Raw genomic sequence first — 15137 nt, 5'->3', positions numbered from 1 at the left:
GAAGGAGGTAATTCTCACTAACTTAGTACCAAAATACTTTTACTACTGATGATAATGTGGTGCTGATGAGGCAAAAGATGAAGTATTTGGTTATTTGTGAAACCTAAACTAAAGTAGAACTTCACAAGATGCTCCACGTTCCTCATTTTCACACTATTTAACCTCTAAAATAACACGTACAATTACTACTTTATAATATTATGACTTTATTTTCATAATATTACGACTTTTTTCTCGTAACCCTACGACTTTATTTTCGAAATCTCAGATTTATTTTGTTTTCCTCAATGTGGCCCTAGTACTTTGTCGTAATGTATACTGTATATATAGTATATAACTCCAGTGACGTCACTGATGATGTCACTGGAGTCAACCAAGCAGTGACATCACTGATGATGTCACTCAGTGCATAGAGGCAGGAGGCTCCTTTTGTCTGTGGAGCACATGGTGGGTAGGACAGAAAGAAAAACAATGAACTTATAAGATGCAGAACTTAACCAATAAATAATAACTAGACTTAACAACACTGGTCCGTGTTTTAATTTAACCAAACCCGGGATAGGATGTGTCTGCAAGCTACAGATGAAGGAAGTCTGGCTAAATAAAGACTAAACAAGGTTGAATTAGTATGAAATGTTGAAAATAGGGACAAATGGTGTTTTCTCATTCACTTTGTCACAGACAAGTAGAAGGAATTTATAGGGCTGTTTTTGACTAGAGATCTTCCCCAGAGCAGCTTTAATCTGTCATTCCTCCACTGGAGAAGATCTATACTGACCTGCTGCCCTTTAAACAGCAGACCAAAGACTCTCCAGGTTAACCCCGTCTTGTTTCTGTCATCATTGCCTCCTCAGATGAGGAGATGATGGCGTACAGCGGTAAGGCCGGTTACCTTTCCAGGAGTCAGATGTCCAGTAACTGCTCGACCACAGGAAGCTCCTCGTCCAGAGGCTCCACGGGCTCCCGAGGGCTCAACTCGGCCAGGAAACACAACGAGGTACAACACTGTACAGCGCCGCTAATGCTTTTATAATTTCACTGCGGTTTTTTATGCAAGAAAGAAAATGTTCTCGTTTTCACCTCAAATGTTTTTTAATAATTGATGCTTTCAGATATTTATGAGCAGAGGAACAAAGAGTGTTCCTGCCATGGAGAGGCCCATGTGCTTTAGTTTTATCTACATATACTTGAGCTCCGTAAAACACACAACCTTAATCATGCAGGAGAGGAGCATGAAAAGAGCTTCTAAATCCCCCCCGCCCCACACACACTAACATCTACCATTATATCTACTCAGGATAGGCTTTACAGTAAGAAGCAATGTTAAGCGTGCACGCCCACTGCTCTCTCTGGAGTGCACTTCACTGTGGGAGCGCTCCTTTAAATGCATCCTCCGCAGGCTCCCTCGCATCGAGCCGCTGTCTTTTATGGCAGAACAAGTTGTGGCAGCCGCGTGGAAAGCTCTGCGGGTATTTGGTGCTGGTGAAGCAACACTAACAGTGTTTGACATGTCCCTCAACATGCCTGTAGGTAGACGGCGAGGTAGCGGCTGATAGAAAGGTGTGGAACACTTCATTTTAAAGTTCATGGTAATTATAGGTGATAATTAGTAAGCAACCTATTTGAAATTTCTTTGGAATTACTGCCAAATTACCCCAATATTTACCTCAAACTTTATTAAAAATGACTTTATTATAAACATTATTTAATAATTATATGATAAAATAGCATCTAATGGTTCAAATAGGGTCATTTTTGTCCAAAAAATAAATAATAAAATCTGTCTGGAGCCGCAAAACGTAACTGAGCCTCATAATGAAGGTAGCACCACCTATTAAGTCTGATGCAGAGAGGACCAGGGTGCCAACGAGAGGCGGGACGTTGAAGAATCGTCTTGAGGAGATTTGTCTGGAAGCTCTTCTCAGCAGGAGCTTCCGGTGTGTTTGTTCTGGAAATGTCTTTAAATTAATTTTTTTGTTGTTTGCAAATATTTCGCCGCAGAAAGCAAACAAATGTCTACGGGCCGTAGACGTACGTGGGCTGTGAGACACAGTTTAGTTTAATGTTAAAACTTATTTTATTATTCAGTGTAAAAGCTAGGGATGCACCGATCCCACTTATCCAGTCCCGATAGCGATACCTGGGGGGATGCCTTGGGTTTTGGCTCATTGGTATCGGTATATCCCTGATATAGGATACACATGTTTGCAGTTGGAGAATGTAAGAATCCCTCTCGGCCTACAACAATGATTCATTAAAGTTCAAATTATTCATTCCTGTATATTAGTTGTGAAAGCCACAGGGAGCCAGTGGAGACGGACTAAAGACCTGCTGACCCCTGGTCTACACTAATGTAACCTGGTAGCTGATGTCGTGATTCAGGGAGTTATTAAAGATATTTCAAACAAGTTATTTGCTAATTATTATATATATTTATCATTTATCAATTAAGTGTTAATCGAAAGTTGTGTAACTCACTTTATGAAACTACGGCTCAGACTGTAGAGACGGTTCGATCCCCAGCTCCTCCTCCTGTCCTCATGTCCAAGTGTCCTCGGTGAAGACACTGACGGGCCGGCTCCTTGCATGGCAGCTTCGTTGCCATCGGTGTGTTAGTGAGTGAGTCCATTTACCAAATCAAATGTATGAACCGTGTCCTGTATCGGTCAAGAGCAGAAAGAAACTTGTCTCACTGTGATGAGGACGGCTTCAAGAATTAAAATGATTTTGCTCTACTTCTTCATTATTAGGTATTAACAAAAAGGAATATTGGATATTGAAATGACTAATTGCTACTGCCATTTTCAATTTAACCTTAATTTCCTTTTAAGCTTTTGTATCATAATATTAATGTATGTAAATATTAAATTTGTCCTTTCTGTTTTTAGCATTCATTCATGGCTCGATTATCCAACTTTAAATGAGCTTGTACCATGTACTCCGTTACAAGTAACAGTCTAATGGAGTACTAGTACATGTACTTAGTTACTTGCCACCACTGCTTTTAGTTTACTTCTAGAGAGCCTTAAAGTGCCTGTATAGCAACAATCAAAGGAGTTGTAAGTAAACCGATAGAGGAGCACACACAGGGGTTAATGAGAAATGAACAGCGTCGCAGCTTTGATGCTTTCTTTTAGTGCTGGAGTTGTTCTGTTTCACGCAGTAACCCGAGGCGTCGCCGTTAAAGCTGCTGTGTGTGGACAGAGAGGACGTCCCGGTCACGGGTCAGTCCACGCTGACCTCGACACACATCGGACATGGGAATGTAGCAGAGCAACTTGTAAAAGTGACACACAATTACTCTTTTCTCTCGCTCTCCACACATTGAGCTCCCTTGTCACTCGTGCCTCTCAGGTCACCCCCCCCCTGTGGAGCAGTAAGGGACACCTCACCCCCCTAACTGCCCATAACTGGCCTTTTCACGCCTTGCCGGGGACATGAAAGCCTCACAATAAAGTTTGTGATGTTTCTACAGGAAGCCGAGGTTAGGTTACCCCGTCCTCCTGCGGTGCTGCTGACTGCTATCTCTGCCCTTTGACCCAGGCGGACAACGGGGCGCTCGTCGCTGTCCTCGGGTCTGTTCCATCAGCTCCGAGGCTGGGGGGACACAATACGCATGTGTACAGAATAAATATATCAAATAAGGAATCACTGGCGTGGATGAGACACGCTTGACTGCTCGTTAGATTCTGGGTAACACACAAGAGGACAACGTCACTACTTCAAACTCTGCTCATGAAAACGGGGCTTTTCATTTGAGATGTGTGAAGTTTTTCTTCACCTTTAAGTCTATACTTCTATCTGAACACTGATCCTTAAAGGGATGTTGGATGTAAAATGAGTGACGATGTTTAAATTAAGAAATATAACGAAACTAACACACACATATAAAGATATTGAGCATTCGATCTTGCGCATATCTGCCAGTTTGTGTCGTCATCGCCCTCTCCCTCTCGCATGGCGTCTCAGTCGGTGCGTGGAAAGATTGCTCGTGTTGTATTTTATCTGGCCTTTGCATATTCTGCAAACAGCGAGTCATTTATCATCTCCCTTAAGCGAAAATGTTTTCACACTCTGGACCGCAAAAACGCGGCTTGAAAATCTCTCGCTCGTCTGGCTCTTCCTCGCCATCGATCATCTTTCATTTTGTTGTTGTCTTTCTGAGATTGGCGCTGCTGGCGCACGTCGATGACGTCATACAAAGGGAGAGGGAACCGGAGTAACTTTTAACATTTCTTTACTATTAAATGTGCTAAAAAATACATTCATATAATGTTTGTTACGCTTAAATACAAGATGCAAATTCTTAATATCGATACAGTCGATTATTTACAAATCGATTTTATATCGAGATACGTCTCCCGTGAAGGACAACTTGCCGAGTACCTATCGATGTAGTAGGATCGTAGGAATATAAATCGATACATGGATGTAGAAGATGAATCGTTACAGCCCTAGTCACCGTAGATGAGATGCATATTCATGAAACTTGTGCTGTAGCAGCAGCTACGTCTCCCTTCTCAAACAGACAGGAACATGAATTATAAAGGCTGACAGAGCTGAGAGCTGGTGACTGTAGAAAACATTTCTTTGTGTGCTTAACAGCCTTCACAATCAGTGAGTTGTGTCTGTGTGATCTATTGCATGGCTTACAGAAATACACACCACATTACTTTCAAGTGTTTCAGCATCCAAAGTCGAAGTTCAGAAGTGCTCAACAGCGTGCTGCTTTAGGAAACATCTAAAAATGAATACAATCAATCATTGTTGTGGAAAAGGGGCCCAGATTGAGAGGAAATAGGTTGAAGTCCTACCGCTGACGACACAGCAATCTGGACTCATTCTTGACAAACACACAAAATTGACCGATTGTGATTCAAACCCGCGTCCACGATGAGTCTTCTCTTTCAGTCTGCACCCAACTTATTAAACTTCAGTACGAGTACGCTGAAATCCAGCCGTGTTTTATGTAATAGTTAGATTTGTTTTACGGATGTTGAAATATTTCTGTCTTCCCAGGAAATGAGATAAGGACACCGGTGACTCTGTCAGTGTTTCTTCAACGCCTCCATCACCCACCATCTTTCCACTGTGGACACAATGAGCTGGACAAGAGGACACGTTTTGTGTTTCAGGACACTAGACTCTAAAGAAAGCAACAACGGACTTAACATCATGCTTTTCTTTGGTATTATTTATGAGTTTCATTCCTCTCCCCTGATTTGTAAATACCTGTGTCTGTACTGTTCTTTTGTGGGCTCTGGATACAGGGAAAGAGACGTATATTGTATTTATGAGGAAAAAACTACAAAAATGAAAAAAAAAAAGTCTGTTATGAAAAAGCTCGTCTTCTTGAATGTGCCAACTTTTTGTCAAAAATGTATACTTTTTGGAAAAGCATTAACTACTGTTGCACTCTCTTGTTGTGATAGCAAAACAACAGAAAATATGAAGCACAAAGTGTGTTTGCTGGTTGAGAGAGGAGCGGTTGGAAAAAAACGAGCCAAAACGAGCAGGTTGTCACTCCCGGGACGGACGCTGTCCACGCCGGGATCCCTGCACCCATCTAGTCCGCTAAGAATGTCCTCCTTTTTCTATGTCCCCCTTCGGTTTCTCTGCAGCGGAACGTTCCAGTGTGCCAGCAGACAGACAAGCTTTATAAAAGTTTGATTGTAACCCCTCCCGCTCCTCTCTCTCGTCGCCTCCTCCTCCTTCTTCGTCTGAGGGACTGTTTGCTGCAGTTGTGAGATAATATTTGCATATACTGCTTCCAAAACAAAGAAAAAAAATGTCCGTGGACTGACTTTTGTACTCTTGTTGTTTTGTAAATGTACAATAAAATACATTTGCTGATCTAAACCAGTATTACAGTGTTTTTTTATTCCTCTGGGCTGTGAATTTTCACTTTACTCCATGTCTCGTCAGTCATATCTGTTCCTTCCATGACTTGTAACCTTCCATTATCTGGAAACATTACATCAAGGACAACACTGGAGTCACAATGAGTGATCTGGTATTTCATATTGGAAGACATCTGAACTCCCTCCATACCTCGTAGTACACCTACTCACATAAAGGGCAACAAACAAATCACCAGGAGAGAACTGGATGCACAAACATGAGTCTGAAAACATCCAGAAGTACGAACATCTCATTATCTCTCTCATGTTTCCCCACCAATCTTAGGGCATTATTCACCCAAATCTATGCAGTAGATTCAGATCTGAGATTCTTCTTGATATATAGTAAGTCATTTAGTCAAATGAAGGCTGAAAACTGTGTGTGTTAATGCAAACTACAAACTCCTGAAGCAAATCTAATACATTCAGCATCTAAACTTCTTGAAGCCTTGGACTCCCTGACCATACCGTCCAGTCAGACCTAACTAAATAAAAAAGAAAAATTGCTGAAGGTGTGTTTGCTTCTTAATCTCCTAATGCCCCAGTCGTCCTCCCAACTTCACAGCACATTGCAGCCGGGCGAGTGCTGTACAGTACGCGCCGAGGAGCATGAAATTGCCAAGCTCTCTGCTCTGAAAGTGCAACACATACTCCCTCCCGCTGTCCACCTGAGACAAGGCATGCATTACCCCTCTGGTGCTCTACGGATGCTCGCTGTGTCTTCTTGGCATGCACGGAGTCACTGACTCTGAGGCTCAGCTACACGTCTACATGAAGAGCCCAGGGTGTAGTTGTTCTGCCGGTGCTCTGTGATCAACTGAAAGGAGCACCACAAGATGCTGCAGCACAGCTCTGTCGCAGATGGAGACGGAGGAGGTGGCAGCACAGTGAACACATAGGAAAAAAACATGTAGGATGAATGTATTGAGATTTGATTGACATGGTTAACCAGCACAAATAAGACACTTTTTTATATTCTATACATGGCCTAGTACATTAATATTTCAGTATAATACACATAGCCTTGGGTGAACTTATATAGGTGCTAGTTACTTTTTCTTTACAATTTCTTCGGTGGTTTCTGGGTCTGGGTATCATCGGATAATCCGTAAGTCGTTTTGAATTCAAAAACGAAAAAACGATTTTTTAGTTTTTAGTTTCTGAATCAAAAACCGAAAAACGGATCCAACCCGGGCCGTTTTTGTTTTTTTGCAAATTCCTTTCATCATTATTCATTTTTAATTGAAGAACAGGAGTCACGTGGGTTTCTTGTTTTTTCGTTTTAAACCAAAAACGAAAAATGAAATCACGTGGTGCTCTGTTAGTTTTTTTTCCAAACACAAAAAGAAAAAAACAAATTAAAAAAACGATCTAATTTTAGTTTCTTCAAGTTTCTTTCTGTCATTGAGCGTGAAAAAGAAGTGTAACATTATTTAAGCACAGGGTCGAGGTAACAGTAGAAGATAAATAGGCTAAATAAATACACAAATAAATACATACATAGATATTTTTTTGTGGCAAACACACGTTTATGATACTGACACGTTTTGTTCTGCAAGATAATCTCCAGAATGAACACCACTTTATGATTTTTGAAGCGTGAATGCAATCAGCAGAGGCCTGTACTATGAAGACTTATTCATTTAACGGAATACTCTAAAGTCCGATATATTCATCTAGATGGGGCAGTGATGTATAAATAGCTCTCAGAATATAATAGATAAATAAAATACACTTCATTATACCATTTAGCAATGTTGTGGTGTGTGTGACTATTTCAGCCTTCTATCAGCTTTCACTGAAGCACTGTAGTCTTGTCACAGTGTCCTCTGAACCCCGAGTCACAAAGTCAAATATGGTCTGAAAAATCTACGGAGAGGTCTGGAAATTTGAGTCTGGTAGAGTCTGGAAGTCTTTGAAATGGAAAATGTGTAGGAACCCTGTAATAGACGAGGCCTTGCTGTACATAGAACATGATCTAATGTAAGGCACATTGAAGAGCAAGTTGGTATATCTGAATATTTTCAACCCAAAGGCATATCATATTCTATAGATATAGAGAACTAAAAATCCCCACAAAGAAAGAATAATATGTAGCAGGGCTGTCAAAGTTAACGCAAAACCGTTTCAACGCTACTAATTTCTTTAACGCATTAATGCAATCGATCTTTCGGAGGTTGTAGTGGGCTCAGTTTTAAAGCTAGAGTGAAGATACTGGTATCGTATGAAACTATAAAACCTGATGAATCCATCGGTACCAACCATGTCATGAAGGTAAATTGCCTGCAGCCTGTTTTCTATCATTTTAATGTCCATTTAACAATAAACGGCTACTGTACGCCTGATACCACCGGCTCATGTTGCTTAGACCTTACTGGGACGTAACACTCCCTTTTGGTTTCTGCTTTTGAACACAGAACAACTGATTGACAGAGCAGACATGTTGCTGTACAGAAACATGACGTTTCATTTCAGTTGAATTGCTCTTTAAAAGTGGTTGTTGGTTTTTTCCCCGGTTATCTCTCAGATCTAACAATGGAAATCCCTCAGAGGACAGCGTCCCACCAGAGGACAGCGTCCCACCAGAGGACAACGTCTCACCAGAGGAGAGGCTGCTGAGGGTTTAGGATGAAGCTGGAGTGTGATGATGAATCTCTATAATATCTGGCTGTTTCAGAGACTCACATCACTTATTGTTGTCTTTAAATGATAAATTCTGTCGTGGAAGCCTGTGTGGACTTTCACTCTGAAGGTGATTCACTGAAGTTTGGGGGAAAAGTGAATTCATTTTCAAGCTCTTGTGGTTTGGTCTCAAGATTTAATAATCATTTACTTGTGATAACTACCGATGTGTTGTTGGTGATGAAGACCTGTGATAGAGAGCTTGTGGCATTTCTTTATGTTTTGGGAACGCATTCTTACTGCTAATTTTTGGAAGTTATTAATTTGGTTTTCATTAGGGCTGTCTAAGTTAACGTGATAATAACGTGCTAATGCATATTTGTTTTAACGCCACTAATTTCTTTAACACTTTAACGCAACTTGTGATTTTTAGGTTGTAGCGGCTCAGTGTTAAAGCTAGAGTGAAGATACTGGTATCATAGTAAACTACAGAACCTGATACTACTACTACTACTACTACTACTACTACTACTGGTATCATAGTAAACTATAGAACCTGATGGATCCATCAATACCAACCAGGTCAGACTAGCTGGTCATGAAGGAGGTTAAATAACGCTCCAAACTTACACTAAATGTTGGAGAGGAAAAACTGTCATGTCCATGTTCAAAGGGGTCCCTTGACCTCTGACCTCCAGATCAGTGAATGTAAATGGGTTCTATGGGTACCCACGAGTCTCCCCTTTACAGACATGCCCACTTTATGATCATCACATGCAGTTTGGGGCAAGTCATAGTCAAGTCAGCACACTGACACACTGACAGCTGTTGTTGCCTGTTGGGCTGCAGTTTGACATGTTATGATTGGAGCATATTGTTTTATGCTAAATGCAGTACCTGTGAGGGTTTCTGGATCAATATCTGTCATTGATTTGTGTTGTTAATTGATTTACAATAATAAATATATACATACATTTGCATAAAGCAGCATATTTGTCCACTCCCATGTTGATAAGAGGATTAAATACTTGACTAATCTCCCTTTAAGGTTCATTTAGAACAGATAAAAAATGTGATATTAATGTGCGATTAATTGCTGATAAAATATTTTGATCGATCAGTTTGTGTTCATCGGTACCTTTGACAGTCAGATATTTATTCTATTTATCTTCTACTGTTACCTCGATCCTGTGCTTAAATAATATTACACTTTTATAGAATGACCAAACTATCTTCTTGGCTTTTATTTTGACATGTTTGCCTTCACTTCTGGGTCATGTGACTGCCGTTCTCCGCCCTTACAGAAAGAAACTTGAAGAAACTAAAATCAGATCGTTTTTTTAATTTGTTTTTTTTCGTTTTTCATTTGGAAACAAAAAACCAACAGAGCACCACGTGATTTCATTTTTCGTTTTTGGTTTAAAACGAAAAAACGAAAATCCCACGTGACTCCTGTTCTTCAATTAAAAATGAATAATGATAAAAGGAGTTAGCAAAAACAAAAAAACAGCCCAGGTTGGATTTGTTTTTCGTTTTTTGAATCAGAAACCAAAAACAAGAAAACGGACGTTTATCGTTTTTGGTCTGAAACAAAAAAACAAAAAAATCGTTTTTTGAATTCAAAAGGAATTACGGATTATCCGATGATACCCAGACCTTTCTGAATGGGCTTCATGTCATGATGTATAAATTGGATTAAATTCAGCATTTCAAATAACAGCATTAACAGACGAGGTACATTTGGTCCAAAGAGATGGCTCGTATAAACTCAAAAGTGAATTACACAGTTATTGTTGCTTTTGGTCTTTTAATGGGATTTCTTGACAATAAGAAAAATACAGAATATTTCCAGCCGTATCCTTGAATACATCAGTGTTAACGTGGAGCACAATGTAGTATTGAAAACCCATTTTAAAGCCTTTATCATAAGCAGTCAGCCCATTGGACACAAAGACTCTGAATGGGCTGTTTGGGTGCGGCCTGCTGCTGTAGAGGTCAAACATTAATCTTTGTGTGGGTCATTTTTGAGATTTTCAGAGAGATTAGATGTTCCTCGTTAAGTAGTTGCTGTCTTGGCTGGAAGTCGTATGTTCTATGCCCTTACTGAGATTATAATGCATATTAGGTTGAGCTTTCATGAGACTGTGGAATTAAAAAACAAACAGACAAAGAGCAAAGGTCATGAGATAAGACGATGAGAAGATTTACGTTACTGACCTTCTACGGTGTGACCCAACACCCCTTACCCTTTCCATGCCCCTTTAACTTCCCTCTGCCCCTCCATGCTTCCCTTCGTTTCCCCTCTACCTCAGCCATAAATCACCTCGCTCATTCATTAGGCCAGTGTCAGGGCCAGAACGCCCATCGAGGCTGAAGGAAGAGAGGCCGACGGCCTGAGAGGAGAGAAAAGAGACAGAGACAGAAAAGGAAGCAGGAAAGGGAGGAGGGAGGAGGGGGGGTCACGGCGTCATTTAAAAGCCCTGTTCCCTCATTCCAAAATGCAACACACCAATTTCCATGTTAATTTTAGCCCGTGACAGCGGAGATGGATGTTTGTGACTCTCTGGCTGATGTGATGCATACATAGAGAAGTTCAAATGAAGCCATTATGTCGGCAGACGGGTCAGAGGATGGAGGAGGTACATGATTTAGTGGTTTGCAGGGGAACAACACATGCAACATTTAAGTGATGCTATAAAATGATCAATATATCAGCCTTTTATTTTGTATTAATATATATGTTGAAATATTTAATTGTGCACAACAACATGTTCTGTATGCACACATGTAAGAATACAGGTCATCTTTAATATTCCTCCGACTGGCCGCAAGGCTCTGCCGTTATCCAGAGCCTTCTTATTAATAACATTTTGTTTGTTCATCATTACCTCCATGTGTGTGTGTGTGTGTGTGTGTGTGTGTTGGAGCAGTCAACTGGCCCTGTGTGACTGACGAGGCAATATTGAAACAGATCACCCATATGGGTGCCATTGATTTCCAGTTAATTGAATGATTACCACTTTAGCATGCAACACCACAGTTAACCACTGCTGTCGATCAATGTGAGCACGTCACCGCCACCTGAACTGCTGCCTGCATGATGGAAGGGATTAGTTTATACGTGGAGGCGGCTCTGTTGCTGTAATCACGCTAACTGCTACCGTGTCTCACTATCTATTTCCTCCTCACCTTATATTCTATTTCTGTTCTTATATTCTATTTGCTTCGATCCCCCTGGAGAAGACTTTTGTGGCCACAAAACTAACCTCATTTCCCCTCAGATCAATAAAGTCACACTGTGTTGTATAAGTAGTGGTGCCTTTAAATGATTTAACACAAACAGGTTTCACATAATTTGTTATATAAAGTGCTAAAATGGGTCTATAATCAGGTGGGTATATAATAAAGCTACAAGTTTAGCTAATTATACTCACTCATTATCCATTTGGTTAAAGAACAACATGCTGTAAATCTACATGTGTATGTGTGTGGTGTGTGTGTCCAGGGTTTCCATGTCTAATATGGGTCATTGGTTTGCTGACATGCTATATGAAGCTGGTATTTTGGCGTACACCAAAATCTGTGATGCACAAATCCCAGGGGCAGTGTGTGTGTGTGTGTGTCCGTGTGTGTGTGTGTGTGTGTGTGTGTGCGTGTGTGTGCGTGTGTGTGTGTGTGTTTGACAAGCAGACATACAGTAGTGTTTGATTCATTACTCGTAGCGTGTGGTCTCGTCCATCAGTGAGTGTGTGTGCTGCTCAGAGGAGCCGGGGGCTTCATGTAGAAACATATGGCCTTTAGTGAAGGAGACAGATGAAGGATAATCTCTTTGGCAGTCCAGTACACACACACAAACACACACACACACTCACACAACCCAGTACTTGCTGCATTGCATATAGATTGCAAATGTGCAATGATGTGATAGTTAAACACAGTTCAATGTTTGATTTGAGTGCTAGAAAGCCAGTTAGTAAGGCACGAATCTGCTAAAGGGCTTCAGTTTTTGGGTTTCTACCTACTTAATCTAACGGCTGCGTATTGGCAAGAATGTGGCGATATGATACAAATCATGATACAGGGGTAACGATTCAATAAATTACGATACTGTGAGCAAGGAGATTTGCTGCTATTTGCTTATTTTTTTTCGAATCTAATTTTAGGAAATGTGTCATAGTATAAAGACGTATGTTCACTATGTGAAATGTGTGAATAAAGTTGAGCTCATTGGATCCAAAAGAGTCTCAGCTTTCCAGTGATACCCAATATATGTAATTCAAGACTGTTTATAGACCCCAGCATGCAGAAATATTCAAACACACCATTTTTAGAATAGGCGGAAATAAGACATTTATACTGCATTCAAAAAAACGGCATGGGTTTTTGCCCAACACGAGCATGAAGCGAGCATGTCTTATTGAATCTATTTGTAGTTAAACATATCTTTATGTCAGAGGTCAAGGGATCCCTTTAAAAAATGGCCATACCAGTTTTTCCTCGCCAAAATTCAGTTTGAAAGTTTGAAGCGTTATTTAGCCTCCTTCGTGACATGCTACTATGACATGGTTGGTACCGATGGATTCATGAGGTTTTTCTAGTTTTAGATGTCAGTACCTTCACTGACTAGCTTTAAAACTCAGCCTGCTACAACCTCTGAAAAATACGGCGTTTTGGAGAATCGGTACGGTATCGCAAAACATAATATTGCAATATTCATGTGGATTGATATTGTCTTATACACTTACTTAATCTCATGTAATTTTTCACCTATTGCTCCGTAACACATTCTGACGCCTCTGTGTTCTGGTCAGAGGGATCATGAGAGATGTGACATGCAGGTTTCTCTGAGTCTTGCTCATCAGTAGTCATTGGTATCACCTGTGATCAGCCTCAGCTGCTGATAATCAGCAGGTTGGCTGCTCAGCTGGTTGGGGGTCTGCAGAGGGTCATCACCTTCAGTTGGCTCTCTGGTTCTGTGTTTTGTGGGGTTTTGATTGTTGAGTGTGCACATCTTTAGCCAGCCTCGACTTCTCTTTTGTGTCCCCCCTCAGGTCTGATATGTGTTGATCTATCATTGTTGGTAGATTTAGTGGGCGGCTGTTGGGAGTTATATTCCCTCAGTTTCCTTTTAGAACCCAAGAGACCCTTTTATTATTATTTCTGTGTGCAGTTTATTTTTGTGATTCTCCCAGTAGCGACCCCTGTCATTCAGGTTTTTGTTTTTTTGGGAACGTAACACTGTTCCTTAATATAGTGGAAGAGTAGCTGTACGTGTAAACATATAAAAAACAAAAAGTCCTGTTAGCAGGTTATTTGGCCACGTCTGCCGTTCATGGATGTATTTATTCCGCTCTTGCACGACATGTCAGCTCATTAGTGACGCCTCGCAAAGGAGATAACGGCGCACACTCTGACGTTACAAGCCAAAATCTCTGTTTTCAACACGTCGACACTAAAAAACGAGTTTCTGAAAATCTTCACCTTGCCAGTTTCACAAATATGGAGTACGGAACCTGCCAAAATAAATAAATAAATATGTCATTAAACATAGCAAAAATAATATTAAAAATTAATGTAGTCATTAATTAATTAATTGATAAAATGTGACATAAATTTAAATAAAAATAAATTTGTTTTAATTTGCTTCTTTATTAATTTATCTTTGTATTCATTCTCTTATTTATTTACTCTTCTGTTTATTTTTGCCTTTCAATTATTGTGTTATTGTTGTATATGTATTTTTTATTAATTTAATTTCTTTACGTATTTTTGCATTTATTTCTTATTTATTTTTTTAAATGTTTTTATTTATTTTTATATGCATAAATAAATGTACATAGAAAAGAATACAGAAATAAATAAGTTTGGGTAAATAAATAAGGGGTGAAATGCAAAGGGAAAATCATGCACTAATAAATAAATACATAAATAAATGCTGGACATTGTCCAATCTGCCCCAACTTTAATCTAATTAGAAATTTAAAAAATAAAAATAATTCTCCATTTTTTTCTTTACCATTTACTGGAAGTCTTCCATTGAGAGTGAAATTAGGTAACCCTCCAATGACACCAACAATAATTAATCCACTCCTTTTCACGTCACTAATATTGACCTCACCAAATTTGTCCTTAATCCAACTCGCGACTTCATGTGTGTCCGACAGAACTCCAGATCTGTCCTTGCTCAACATTATTAACATTAAGTCTACATTACAGAGTTAAAAATCACACTTCCTGTCTCTACATCTGTAAACACAAATGATCCTCTCCAACGGGTTTGTAATCAGCAGCCGTTATCAGGTGCAGCAGCATTGTTCGTCTTGGTTAATCAAGCCGAACAGATGAGTTCTAAACATCACCTTCCTGCTCTACATAGCCATTAAGAACAGCAGGGATCAATTCAGATCCTGCCCACAGGCCACAGAGGCAAAGATACTTCACTTCCTTAAAGGCCGCCGCAGCCGGTATTTGAGATGCACAGATGCTGACGTGGTTCCGACTGCTGCTGGCAATATTAATATTAATAATAATAATAATTTCAAAGCGACAAACCCTCTAAAAACACTATGAATACATCCTGTATAGTAAATATTTCAAAATAAAATGCAGTAGCAT

At 40.0% G+C, this 15137-nt stretch overlaps 1 protein-coding gene across 4 annotated transcripts in view; it reads left to right on the top strand.

Moving 5' to 3' along the window:
• robo3 (roundabout, axon guidance receptor, homolog 3 (Drosophila)) overlaps nt 1-5859 on the top strand; it is an 85105-nt gene extending 79246 nt beyond the window's left edge. For all 4 annotated transcript variants that reach the window (XM_037749330.1, XM_037749333.1, XM_037749332.1 and 1 more), the window contains 2 exons: nt 855-997; nt 5020-5859. In XM_037749330.1, coding sequence (XP_037605258.1) covers nt 855-997; nt 5020-5031 — 155 coding nt within the window. In that variant the 3' untranslated portion in view covers nt 5032-5859. The remainder of the gene's footprint in view (nt 1-854; nt 998-5019) is intronic.
• Nucleotides 5860-15137: the final 9278 nt, after the last annotated feature.

The sequence above is a fragment of the Sebastes umbrosus genome, chromosome 17 (assembly GCF_015220745.1).
Source record: "Sebastes umbrosus isolate fSebUmb1 chromosome 17, fSebUmb1.pri, whole genome shotgun sequence".
NCBI lineage: Eukaryota > Metazoa > Chordata > Actinopteri > Perciformes > Sebastidae > Sebastes > Sebastes umbrosus.
This window is presented reverse-complemented; position numbering and strand designations above follow the sequence as displayed.